The sequence below is a fragment of the Bacillus rossius genome, chromosome 3 (assembly GCF_032445375.1).
Source record: "Bacillus rossius redtenbacheri isolate Brsri chromosome 3, Brsri_v3, whole genome shotgun sequence".
Classification (NCBI taxonomy): Eukaryota; Metazoa; Arthropoda; class Insecta; order Phasmatodea; family Bacillidae; genus Bacillus; species Bacillus rossius.
In genome coordinates this window covers 106,908,812-106,923,359 of record NC_086332.1, presented here as the reverse complement: position 1 = coordinate 106,923,359, position 14,548 = coordinate 106,908,812, and the positions used below count along the sequence as shown (strand labels likewise).

Genomic DNA, 14,548 nt, shown 5'->3' with positions numbered 1-14,548 from the left:
AATGAAAACAATGTGGTTAAGTCGCACAACTACTTAGCTTCTAGGAACCGGTTTTTTTTTACCTGAGTGTATTTCTGAGAATTCTACTTTTGGCCAGCTAAATTTAAGAAATACCCCTATGTGCGTAGTCGAAAATTGATATCAATATCTCGCAGACTGCATGCACGCACGCGCTCTGTCAGGAACAGAGTCAACCCGCACGATCGATATGCGTATAGTTATAATCACGTTCTTGTTACAGGTTTCTTTTTTTTTACGTTGAATAAAATAGTTTTATTGCGTCACTCATTAATTTAAATTATTTGGCGTGCTTTCGCAAAGTCTACTTTTTAAATAAACGTACTTTCCATGAATAGGTTTTGTTTTTTATGGATTACTTTACATATTTTTTTTTTGCATAATAGTATTCTCAGTTCACTCTTACCTGAGTTATGGACTAAACAAAGCCTCTTGTAAACAAACATTTTCATTGGCTGCCGGCCGCCACGCACATTATTTGTGCGCAAGAAATAGTCCCTTGGTTACGTATCATTTGTAAGTATTTTTACGCTGCCTTTTTTATAACAATTGTTATTATATAGCATTATAGCGTTTCACCATTAATAACCAGTACAGTTTAATGTGTCAGCAAGTATTTACTTACAATTATGTTAGCAGACGCCGTGTGTACAGTGTACAGTTGATGCCCGGCGCAACAGTTGTATTTCGGATTCGCGCACGGTTTGTTATGGCTGACGCCGGACCGAGCTTTGTAAAGCACAGAACGGGAAAGCCTTTGAAAAGTGCACAGAAAACTATTGTGTTGAATGTTTTTAAAACATTTTCAGACAAATATCCGGATTGTCGTGTGAACGATATCGCGAGTTTAACTGCGGAATTTACGGGTGTTTCGAAGAGCAGTGTGCTTCGTGCAAGGAAAGAATTACAGGACACTGGGACATTAACAACTCCCGGGAAGAAAAGGAAACTTGAGTATCCTGTTATCAAAACTTGTGATGATTTTGTGAAGACGGCTATTAGGCGTAAAGTGCATAGTTTTTTCTTCGCAAATGAACCACCTACACTGAACAAAGTGCTACGGTGCTTCCTGTTATATTACTACTCCGTTATTTTATAAGCACCGACTGTACTGAGTGTGTGTGTTGCAACTAGTGCTTGGCGCGCAAGATTAATTCAGCCTATCACTTGCTGACGCGGCGCAGTGATACGACGGTGTTTGTTTATTTCAAAACTCAACTAAGAGTGAACCCTCGGTCTCACCCCTAATTATAAACTTGATTTTAGAATAAAATGTGCGATGCTTAAGCGATAAAAACGGTAAATTTGTTATTTTTCTTTTGTACCACTTCCTTATGCTGTGATATTTTTATTAATATTTTTATCCTTTAAAATCTAACATGTTAAATAAGGTGGCAAGTGAGAGAGTTTTCTCTACAGCAGGCAACATAGTTACCAGCAGCAGAGAATTGTTGTTGCCACACCATGTTGATGAACTCACCTTTTTCCATGACAATTTGAAATGATTTGCGAAATGATTTATGTTAGTGCTACAGACATATAATATTTATTTTTTTTTTTTTTTTGAGAATCTGGTTGTGCTTCAACATAGTCTCACTTTAATTTTAGTTACTTGATTTAAACTGCGAATTATGTGACAAGTTTTTCAAAGGTGGTATGTTAAAAATTTTTAATGATCTATGTTATTTTAATAAATATTCTCAAATTAGATTCGAAAAAAATTCAAAACTCGTGAGTTTTTTTTAAATTCGATTTGAATTCGATTCGAACTGAAAAATCACAATTCGCAGATGTCTAATAATTTGGCCTCCCATGACTGGAAACAAATTTCAGGACTAATTGATGTATTATCACATATACATGAAGCAACAAACGACTTGAGTTGCGAGAAGTGTGCAACTATTTCTATGCTGATTCCTATTATTGATGGTATCAAAAATCTGCTCGAAAACTTCATCAGTAGGACTGATGCCGGAAGTGGTATCCTGTATTCTTTTTAGAGACATGTCTGAATAGAACCTTTATTTAGAAAATATAAAAAATAAATTACAGTAATAATTTTCACTGTAATCACGATCTGTCTATTGAATTTCACTGTTATCCACTTCAAAATATTTCTTTAGTCACCTACAGAATTGTATTATATTAGTACATTATGATGTATAGTTTTTTCTTGAATGGTACAGAGAAAAATAAGGTTCAATACGCATTGCAAGTTTGCACACACTACACTGCCATGTTGTGTCCTTGCGAATTGCTGTGCCAGTCCTTGATCTACCTGTTTCTGCGCACACTCTACACTTCTTTTGTTTCTTTTTCTGTCCTTCTTGAACTGGAATTTTCTCCAGAAAATGTTTTCCCGTGAGTCTAGCCAAATGAGCTCCAGAAGGACTTGGCTCATCTTGTGGGTCCTCTTCGAACACAGCCAAGTCACTGGCAATCTGCTTCATAAAAGATGTACAGTAAATTCCCTTTATTTAGTACTTGAGGGGACCAGAATATTACACACTACTTAATGGAGGTGTACTTTATATTGGGTTCATCCAGAAGAAATGTTACAATTTGTAACTTTGCGCCAATTTTAACAACCTGATGATTTTTTTATTGTAGGCCTACTTACTACATTATTATTTCTAGTAGTGAACTAATGACATAAAATAAAAAAAAGTTAAATTTCAAGACTAAACAGCATAATTAAAAAAAAATTCAAATCCTGCACGACCTTTTGTTACAGTTGAATTAGACATGCAAAATGCACTGACATGCATTGGAACAGTACCAGTCCATGAGAAATAATTGGCAGAATTTGCATTTTGTGTGTACTTTTTCCTAAATAGCTGGACATATTCAAACCCAATTATAACATAATGTTGAACTATACAACATACAGTACCTACAGTTCTTTCATATAGTCAAGAATGTTTGTTTGAACTTTCCTTTGAGAAATGTCTTTCATAACTTTGCAATGCTGATACCCACACGCTTTTGGGTACTCATAACTTCTACGGTTAGGCCTACCTACATATGCTGCCGTAATACACTAAATATAAAAATATAAACTAGTTATCCACGTCGTCACGTCGCCATTAAACAAGCTTCACGAAACGTCACAAAATGTTCACTAGCGTCGGAAACTGTGTGCCACTAGATCTGTTAAATAAATGTTGTATACGTATTACATTTGTGTACAATTGCGAAATATGTTAATTTGAAATGATGTTTACAAGCAAATTATGGGTTAGGTCATCGAAACAGAAAACAAACGGTAACATAATCGCATTAGTAGTCGTTGGCCATCGTATAATCCACGTTTTATGTACCTAGCCAGATATGGCCGCCATCGGCCAATATCCATTGCTACAAATTCAAACGCGAAAATACGCATTTTGTAGGATAAATATTATCGAATCGTTTTTTTCTTAATTGAAAAAGTTAAGCGTTTTTTTATTTATAACTCTCGATTATTCCGCATAAATGTTATGTTGCTACACCAATCACAAAAAAAACGGACATTTTTTTATACGAATGAAATTTCTATCCGCATGGTTACCAGCATTGCAACTGCCATTTTACTCAACGAAATAAAGAAAATGCCTGTAAACAATTTGCACAAGACCTGTTGTTAAACAAAGCTATAGAATTATGAATGAAATGAGAAAATGTTTAAAATTTTGTGTATTAATATCGGCAAAAAGATACGTATTAACGAGAAATTACAGTCCAGGGCTTTGAAAAACTTACGTTATATATTTATTATGCCTATTAATTTGCATGGCGTTTCAAGGGACCGGTGGCTTTATACGTTATACTGGATTGTACGTTAACAAGAGGAACGTACTGGAGAGAATTTGCTGTAATTGATAATTTTCTTTGTTTTACCTGGTTGTACATAATACATGCATTAGATATGCCAATAAGGATCATGTGAAATGCCAACTTCCTCCACCATTTCACAAATCTGTAGTTGAAAGCTCCATATGACATGTGCTGATCTGAAAGGTCAACACAAAACTTCTTAGCATTGTAACTGACAACAGCAGCAAGTTTTATTTTCTCATTTCCCCTCCTGTCATTATATGTTATCTTAGCCTCATGTCGTGTGGTGAGCATGTACACATCCCTTTTATCCTTCCAACAAAGCACTATCAAGTTTCCTTCTCTACGAAAAATTTGCTCCCCTATTTGTAAAGTTTGAGTACGAAATGCATGAGGCATACCAAGCCGGTTTTTTTTTACAGTTCCGACCAGTCCTGTCTGCACTTTTTCTAGCTGCACAGCTAGGGAAGGGCTTGTGTAATACCGGTCAGTAAATAGAGTGTGACCTTTTCCTGCCAAGTCATCCAGTAGTCGCATAAGAACATTGGTAATTACATTGTCTTTGCCACAAAACACATTGTAGTTCAAAACATACCCTGTCTTTGAATCGGATAGCATGTACACCTTTATCCCATAACGACTGGGTTTGTTTGAAGTGCAGCCTGCCTCTATAGACACACATTCCTTCATCTATTGTAATGTCTTCTGCAACTTGAAATGATGTTCTACATTTCTGACGGAATGGTTCAAGGAGTGCAAAGGATCATACCCAGGTTCACCTTTCTGTTGCATGTGCTCATTGTCATTCAAATGAAAATTTGCTAACAGTGATAAAAATCTATCCCTTGACATCAAATTAGGGCAAAAGTTGCAGGAAACCACTGGTGTAGTGCTCCAGTGGTCTTTCATATCAGGGCGTTCAGGTTGGCCGAAGCAAAACAATTGATTCTATCGGCCCATATTTTCGATTCTTATGCGATCTAGCGGTGGAATTCAAAACTAAAATGAACAAAAAACTTTTACTGGTAAAACGGCGGACATAATACTATGACAAGCCAAAGGAAAGTATTTTTAGATCATGGACGTACCAGTACGTCCGTCGCATTTCTCAAAAGAAATCGAAGGACATAAAATTACGTCCATAGCACTCAAAGTGTTAAAGACAGTCATTTTGTTTGGTTCATCTGAATAAAGTTATATGAAAGCACCATGAACTCAGATTTGTTTTTAGAGTTAGCTTTGCCAAGTTGTAATATAATAGTTATATTTATTTGAATGCTTTGAATTTTTAAGTTGGCACCCGATATATCTACAGAGTTTTCTCGTATAATCGTTGCACATTTTATTCTAAAATCAAGTTTGAAAAGTAGGGGTGGCAAATTATTTGGAAAAAAAACAATTTTATTAGGTAAAGTTATTCATAAAAAAAAAGTTCATGGAAAGTACGTTTATTTAAAAAAAAGGTGGAGTATACACGCCAAACAATCTATATTAATAATTCCTTAAACAAAAACCTTTCTTCAACTTTAAAAACCAAAACTCTAACGCGAACGCAAGCCACTTGAATCTGACATGCTAACGTGTTGTAGTACACACTTGCCGCGAAAGAATGCGGGCTATCAAATGTAGTTAACTCGGCACCTGACAGAGAGAGCACATTGCATCCAATCTGCGAGATATCGATATTCAACTACGTGTGCGCGCTCTATACGGGAAGCAACATAACCAAACATGAATGATGTGCTGGCTACATTTTTATAAGCGGTACGCCGCGGTAAAGCAGACAATCAGACAAAGGAAATACCGTTTGAAAACGCCTTTAAAAGAAAATTTACACGTCTGACATCTTCGGTATTTCCGTTAATAAAATAAATAAGTGGTAATGACCGAAATTAAATTTTAGATTATACCTACACCGCGGCGACACAGACGATCAGATAAAGGAAGTAACGTTTAAAAAGTCTTTATAAGAAAATTTACACGTCAAACAACTTCGTATTTTTCCGTTAATTTATTAAGTAAGTGGTAATGACAGAATAAATATTAGATTTATACTTTAAAATACATCGTTTTATACGGAAAAGATACCTACACAAAGCGCTCGGAAGATACCTACACAAAGCGCTCGGCATCTACCAGCGGGACCAAAAACATCATGCGATGTTTACGCCAAAAGTTTTTTTATCCCAATTTTTACAGCCTTCAAAAAAATGGTTGCGACGATTACGCGCGTGCGACGATTATGCGATAGAACACGGTATGTTGCAGATTGTTTGAATCTGAGAAATAATACTTTTGTTTTAACTGAATGTGTACATTAAACTTAGTGGTCCAGTTCGCCGCTGGATAAAGCTGAAATTAAAGATACGAATCAAACACAGTCGAGTCACTTTGTTAATTAAAGTAATTTTTCATTAATTTGTTGTGTTATCTGAGATTCAACTAAAAACTGAGATTTGTGAGAGTGGTGAGATTCCTTTTGTGTTACAGTCCAATTTTATTAAGTTATTTTTGGATTAGAGTTAATAAGTTTGACCCTCACAATCAATATTATTTGTTACAATATTATGTTCACTAGTTGGATTTTTCAGATGATTATATCATCATTTAAAGTCTGCTTTAATTTGTTTATTTCAGTTAGTTATTCACACACAACAATGGTGCCCAGGTATGCTCGAAGGTGTGAAGGCGTCTACAAAACTTCAGAAACAAGAGTTGTTTAACAGCAAGACACATTTTTCCTTGTTATCAACAACGGTTCTCATATAAGAGTATTGTGTTAACTACACATAGTTATTTCAGAATAATACACTTAATTTTCAGAATAGCATCAATTGTAAAATTCAATCTATTTTGCATTATTAGATAGTATTTTGCAGTTCATGAAAATTTCCTGTCATTCGTATTAGGGGTGAGCCAATCACCACATTTGCCGATCATGCCAATGCCAGAAATGTGGTACCGATCATGCAGATTTTTTTGACCAATTAGTGCTTTTTTAAGTTGGTTGTAAAATAGGCTCTAAATTACTTGAAAAGTATTGCATAAAGATACAAACGTGATCACTGTTGGTAAAAAAAAATATATGCACGTTTTTTTATGCAACTTAGGCTAAATTTTATTGTATTGCATAAACAAAATTAATAGAAAAACTATTCTTACCGGGATCGTCAACGAAACTGAAGGGCTGTAAGTCCTTGCACACCATTTCGGTTATAAGTCACGTAATTTTAACAGCTTTTGGTCTAGTTTGTGGAAGTGGTGTTTTCTCTGCGAAGAGTTCTAACACCGAAGTTTGTTTCAGTCCGTCAGACTTGTGTAGCTTGGCAGGCGTACTGTGTATTTTAATTCTGGCACCAGAAGTAGTTGTATCTGACATACTTTCATGACTTGCATCCCTGTCTGTCATTGTTTCCATTTTCAATATATCTGCATTTATTTCACGGTCATGAAATGACATTAAATGTGTCGACAAATTTGTGGTGCTGAAGCCACGTGTCAAATTTCCACCACGTGAAATTTCGGCTTTGCAAAGGTTGCATCTTGCTTTTCCCTCATCACCTACAACAATGGTAAAATGTTTCCAAACAAAGCTGCTTTTCTTTGACATTTACAATCAAAATGCAATATTTAAATGGAAAATATAAACTACAATTTTTAACTTATGACTTTCAAAACATTAACAAAATGACTAAACGAAAAACATGATGAAAATACTGTTGTAACACGCCAGACAGTTGAGATCAACTATCGCAGTTTGTTACACAATCAATAAGTAATGGATTGTTTTTAATCGAGTCGTCCATACACATACCCGTGTTTTATTGCATAATCGTTGCACCATTATTTTAAGACGTCCAAATTTGGAGGAAAAAAAGTCGCAATATGTTTTGGTCCCGCTGTTAGATTCTAACTACTTTGTGTATGTAGTTTTCCCATATAAAAAAATGTATTTTATAGTTGAAATCTATTATTCATTTCAATTTTACAGTTTACGTATTAAATTTACAGAAATACGAAGTTGTCTGATGTGTAAATTTTCTTTTAAAGATGTTTTCAAATGTTTTAACCTTTATCTGTTCATCTTCGTCGCCGCTACATATCGCATATAAAAATGTAGCCAGTTGGCATTATTCATATTTAATTATGTTGATTCCAATGTAGAGCGAGCGCACGTAGTCGAATATCGATATCGATAGCTCGCGGTACACATGCAACGTGCGCGCTCTTTCTCTTGTCGAGTTAACTAAATTTAATAACCCACACTTTTTCGTGGTAAGTGTGAACTACGACGATACTTCAGAAAATAAACCTGGACAACGTAGCAAACATACTAACACAACAATGAAAAAAAACAAGTAGTATGGACAACACAACGACGAAATGTGTTTTCTTTTTTATATTTTAAGATGAACAAAATGTTTTTGTTGCATGACTTATTAAATGGTTTGGTGTGCTTTTGTTTACTCTTTTTAAACAAACGTACCTTTCATGAATATGTTTATTTTTTAAGAATAACTTAATTTTTTTTCTGCAGAAAGATTAAAACACGTAACGTAAATGTTACTTAAAAACGTCAAGCAACAGTTCTGAAGCAAAAAATGTCGGCGCTTTTGTGTTACGTAAAGAAATTTTTTTGTCTTCAGAAAGCGGTAATCTGCAAAAAGGATCGGCATGCATGAAGCTGATCATGCAAATGGCATAATGACCAAAATCGACCGATCTTAATAATCGGCAATCAGCATCGGCTCACCCCTAATTCTTATGCTATTGCTTGATTATGGCCTACATAATAAAAGAGTCACAAACATTCCTTTATAAAATAATAGAAACTTTTTTGAAAACTTTAAACCTACAAACAATTCCCGATTCTGTTATGTTTACTGCTTGAATTTTTTTTTTCCACCCAAACTTTATTCAAACCAATATTCCCTTTCTTACTCGGCTCTGCTTACAACTGTTAACTTTTAGACCCAATTTTAAATTTTGATTTTTATTGTTTTTATTTGAATGCTAGCTCATATAAACTATCAAGATTTGGTTCTCTTCCGAGGTACATGCAATTAGCCAATAATGTGGGGGTTGGTTACATCCATGAACAACCATGTTAAATTAAGCTTTTTCCGCTTTACTTTGCTCTAGATTTACACAACCGAATGCAATGAAAAATAAAAATCCTCCACATAAATAAAATGAACTTTTTATTTTGCAAAACCGGAACATCTTTACAGTCATGCAAAAACTAAGATCACACACAGCCCTATTAGGTAGTGTAAACATTACAACTGTTAAATATAAAAATGTCTGTAAACTTTAAATATTTAAAACCACAAGCTGAAATAACTTTGAATAATGAATTAAAAATTAGGTTTGCATTAACATTTTGTTTCTGCATGCGTTAATTATTTGGACTCTAAATATTTTAAGTAAATCCATCCTAATAATTTTCATTTTATTACATCTCAAAGAAAATCTTGTGCAACTACTTGAGTATTACTAATTTCAAGGACTCTACTTTAAAAAAAATATTCAAGTGTGACCTCTATTTGCAGACTCATCCATCCCTGGTAAAGAGACATGAGTGGAGTGAAATGGAAAAAAAAAAAACAGTTCAGAAGACAAGGAAAGTGAGAGAAGGCAACAATGAGTGGTGAGAAAGGAAAATGATAGTGGGAGATGAAAAGCAAAAAAAAAGTACAGGCCCAAGCACAATGCACTTGCCTGCTGTATGCCAATCACCTCGTTAACACAGTCGAGATTGGAGATGATGTTCAGCCGCACCTCAGGACACTCATCTTTCAGCTGTGACAGGAACAACGGCAGCAGGTGCTCAACAGTACTGTGACATAGCAGACAACACACTCGCGTTAGCAGACAAACCAAAGACACATGTCTATCTAAAAACACAGTAAACACATTTTCATAAAAAAATAAAACCATAAGTATAAAATTCATGATTGAAAAAGTACTGTCTAAATTCCATTGTGTTTTATTTTCAGGTACACCAATCCCTCACTTAGCACGATTAACACGTTCCTAAAAATGTTCGTGTTATCTGAAATAGCGTATTCTGAAGTATTGGTCTCCATAATTAGCAAGGCTAATTTACTTAATGTGTTCCAAAATGTTCTTCACGTAATATAAATGCGTAGAATAACAGTCAATGATAAATATGTCACACCATTTATCTTTATAAGCTGTAACGTTGCAAGAACCCTGCCCTCCTAATTAAATATTTTTCTTTTAAACTATTTTTATGCATGTAAATATTTCTTAAAAAAGTCTTTCTAATGATATTTTACCCTTTGCTATATATTTTAGGGTTGATATTTTTCACTTGCTTTGTGTTTTAAGAGTGCACTTTGTATTTTAAGAGACGTTTTCAATCATTACTATTTTTAATGTAATTATTCACAAAGAAGTCGCTGTACTAGATTTTTGCCTGTTTAGGCCTACTTTTTCAGGTTTTTCTCAATAAGTTGAATTTTGTCAAGTAATTTGTATTATGATTGCTGTTCTTAATTTTAATTAACGTGTTGCAATATAATTATAGACCACGGGACTTTGTCTGGGCTGGGGTGATGTGTAGAAAGAGAGGCATAAGAGACATGTAAGTGCAAGTGAGAAAGAAACAGTGCTTCCCCGCTAACTGAGATAAAAGCTGGGATTCACCATGGGTCGTGGGAACTGTGTGATAACTGCTGTCTCACGGTGTGGGAGAGAGAACGAGAATGGGAAGTCCCTGGCTCTATGGAGAGAAAACTGTTTTCAATATGTGTTCTGTGTTCCTATTGGCTTGTATCTGTAAGTGTGAATGAAGCGTGCGTGTGATTGGTCGGTGAGGTCATGTGACTTCTCCTCCCTGCGTGGAGGAGACGGTGACAGGACTTCAGTCAGTCGTCTGCCGATTGCTGCACCAGTAGGTCGCGTTCGGTGGCTTCTCGCCAAATTATGTAGAATTTGTGGAGAGATAATTTAACATTGGTGGTCAGAGCCATGCCGAGTATTAAGTCAACCTAAGTTTTTTTTTATTTCATTCGGACAGTACCAAATTAGAAATTGTGATCACCGACAATCGGCGTTTTGGCTCGTGGCGAAATTCATTTTCGCTGGGTGCGATCATGTTTAAGGCCGCACTAATTTTGTGTACTTGCAGTAAAATGTTACTGAAGGATGTTAGTTTTCGCTAATTCTCATCGCGCAAGCTGCGTGCGTTTTTCGACAGGCGGATGTACGATTGGAACGAGTGAGAAAGAATTGAAAAGGGTTTGGATTCGTCTGTGCATTCTATCTGAAAAAATAAAAACAACAAAATTACAATCGGCGTTGAACATCTGTTTATTTTGTATGTAACGAACCGTTACAAAGCCTACCATCAAATAAATTGTACGACAAATACTACAATGCGTAACGGGAGATAGGTGGTTATGTAATTATTGTCAATCAGCTAGTTGGCTTGCCCGCCCCGGCGTGACCAAATCACGTTGCGTACCTTTCCACAAACTATCCAAACCATCCTTTACTGGCAATGACAATGAGTCAATGATATTACTGTCCGGATATTTACATTTTCATTTTACAAAAATTAAAGTGCTTATTTGTGTATCACAACTTGGTTCACATCAATCCTGTCAGGCCCGTGATCTTTTTTTCATTGCACCATTCATTTAATAACTTTTTCCATGTGAATCATTTGTTCATTTCTGTTCCGGTATCTAATGTCAAATATATTCCCACTATTACAACCAACAGTATCAGACTAATATAAATATTTGATAGAGTACTTATTTTTACGTTTCGTTTTCGCTGTCACTGGCTAGACCGAGTTCATCTTGGCCTGGTCTGAGGCTGGGACACAACGGTACGGCACGGCGGCATACGCGCAGACGTAAAAACATTTGGTCCTTTACACTCCATAGCCACAACTTAACTTATCATAGCTGATGTTTGTATAACAGCCAATAGCGTAGTCAGATCTCTTCCCCCCTTGTATGGCTAACTGTATACCACGGCACACCTCTTGTTTACAGAAGATGACACAGTCCCGAGAGATTTTGCGCTAACTGAAATTTACAGACATGCTATTCAAGACTGGGGCAGTAAAATTAACATCCCGCTAAACGGTCCTTACAGATATTTTTGTGATACCGTGTTTTACCACATGGTCATCCCTCTTACATGATCGTCGCAACGTTGTTTTAGAACGTCAAAATTTAAAAAAAAATTCTCTCATAAAAATAACTTGATGGTTTTGGTCCCACTGTTAGATCCCAAGCGCTGTGTTTAGGTAATAAACATGATAGATAGGGACCCCTTAAATTGGTTAAGCACGAAATTCGCGAAAAACTACGAAATTGTCCACTTTTGACCGTTTTCTGCGAAATTTCACTATTTGTTCCCAAACACCGGCGTTTTCCGCGAAAAAATGCCATATTCCTGTTCAACACACACGATGCATATTACTTCAAAACTAAATTCAAGCTTTATTTGTTTAACTCGTTTACTTTGAATGAGCTGTCTCAGCACAACTTATACTGTTATTACTACTCAAAATAATACTACTTCCGTTGTTAATTGTTTTGGGGAAATACAGTACATATTTGTTTATTTCCATACCAGTGATAATCTCTCCGCTTCGCTTTGTTTTAATGCGAAAAATTTGGTGCATTTCTGGTACTACTTAGTATAAACATTCATACAAATGCCAAAGATCTTGTACCATATACCAGTATAGTGTATAGCGTGTGTGTGAGAATTATGAAACATACACCAAAAATCTAGTAAAACTGCCGTGATCAAGTTATTGCACGAAAAATGTGGCAGGATGTAATCACGTACCTACTTTAAATTACAGTTTATGTAGTTACAGGTAATTTATGAGCCATTTTTGTTTACGTAACAGTTATTTATTGAAAAGATTTAGTTTACGATATAATAATGCATTTAAAATAGCTCTCACAGTAACTTTTAACGGGACGTCACTGACTAGTATAGTCACATTAACAAAGTAATTTTTTTTAATCACGTAGTATTCAGTTCCTATCAATACAATCAGGTGATTCTCGGAGCGAGAGGCTAACTAATGTTAGTATAATTGTGCGCTGCTTGAAGCCAAAAAATGCCTAAGATTATTTCTATAAAGGATCGTGAAAGGAAGTTTAAAAGTGATGAATTTTACATTTTTTATTTAAAAGATGAAATAATGATGTGTAGATTTTGTAACGTGCGTGTGGACTGGGTGCGCAAAGATACGTGCACAAAACACGTGTCTAATGAAAAACACAAAAAAAAATAAAAGTAACCAGTTTGCAGAAACACAAACATGAATTTGTGTATGATTTTGTCGAAATGATGGTAAGCATCAAACATTCCCTTGCAAAAAGCTGACAATCCTTGCATGAGGAAATGGTTAGAAAAATATGTTCAAGGTGAGTTTAGCATAAAATAACACTACTTACATATTTTCTGCTGAGAGAAACATTTTGTTTTTCATTGTGTAAGCTGTTGAATCTAGGCCTAACCTCAAATAGGAGGCACTAATCTAGCAGATTTTTTTGATCACATTTCTAGACTTAAAATTCATAGTCTTGCTTATCTTGTGCTACTATTGATTGCAGGCTCTGGCGATCTTCTAGTTGCTAATACTTTGAGGGAAACATATCTTCCCAAACTGAATGCTGAGAAGAAAGATGAAATAAAAAGTTTTGTTCAGAACAAAAAAATTGTGTTGATGTGTGACGAAACTACGGACAGGGCTGGAAGGTGCATCTTCATTATTTTGATTAAAGTTTTGTCATCTGGCTCCCAGCAGAATGTGTTTGTGGGTGCAGTTAAGGAACTTCCAAGTGCAACAGGTGCAGAATGTTCAAGGGCCATTTTATCTACTGTTGCAGAGTTTGGTATAAATTACAAAGATGTGGCAGGTGTTGTTACTGACTCAGCATGGTATATGACAAAATTGTCTCTTCTTTGAAGGACATATTTTCAGAGAAGATGGTCCACATTCAGTGCTGGGCACATAAGCTGAATCTTGTGGCCAGCTTATGGAGTGCTGAGTTAGGTGAGCTCAATCAGTGCATTCAGAACACAAAAAATTGTTTTCTGAATGCACGTAAACGTAAACATAGGTACCCCTCATTTTTAAAAGAAAAGTATTCAGAAGAAGAAAAGAAGGCAGTCTTGTTCCCAATTCTGGTCATGACCAGGTGGAATTCTTGGTTTGGGTCTGCAAAATATGTTGCAGAGTATGTGAAGGATTTAATTTAATTCATTCAACAAGAAGAAGGCAAAAACCTGTCTGCAAACAATGTTGCAGTTATTCAGTGTTCCTCTTTTTTCCTTGTTGAACACGGTACACACAACACTGGCCAACATTATGGAGAAGTATTTACTACAGCTACAGCAAAAAAAAAGTGTCCGTTTGTGTTGATGGACAGCACAGCGGCCCATGGCCAGAGAATTGTGTTGCTAGAATTGCTCTAGCGCAATCGCTTTTTAAACTACCGAAAATGTTACGTAAATAATTAGATAAAATTAAAAAGACAAGATAAACAAAATTCATTAAAAATTATTTTGCCTTGACACGTTTGATTCCAAAAGACTCTGAGTACGGAATATTGACCATGCTTACCAGCAGTTGTAATAAACAACTCTTCAATATATTGATTGGTAATCGCTTGACTATTTACTGCCGGGAATAAAACTGATACATCGA

General features: G+C 35.5%; 1 protein-coding gene across 4 annotated transcripts in view; it reads right to left on the bottom strand.

Annotated features, from left to right (window-relative positions):
* The window catches only part of LOC134531116 (serine/threonine-protein phosphatase 2A 65 kDa regulatory subunit A alpha isoform), a 141,924-nt gene that overhangs the window by 60,072 nt on the left and 67,304 nt on the right, over positions 1–14,548 (bottom strand). For 2 of the 4 annotated variants that reach the window (XM_063366685.1, XM_063366684.1), the window contains exon 7: positions 9,574–9,673. In XM_063366685.1, the coding sequence (XP_063222755.1) occupies positions 9,574–9,673 (100 nt within the window). Of the gene's footprint in view, positions 1–9,555; positions 9,674–14,548 lie in introns of all 4 variants that reach the window. The other 2 variants (XM_063366683.1, XM_063366682.1) reach the window with 1 other exon arrangement.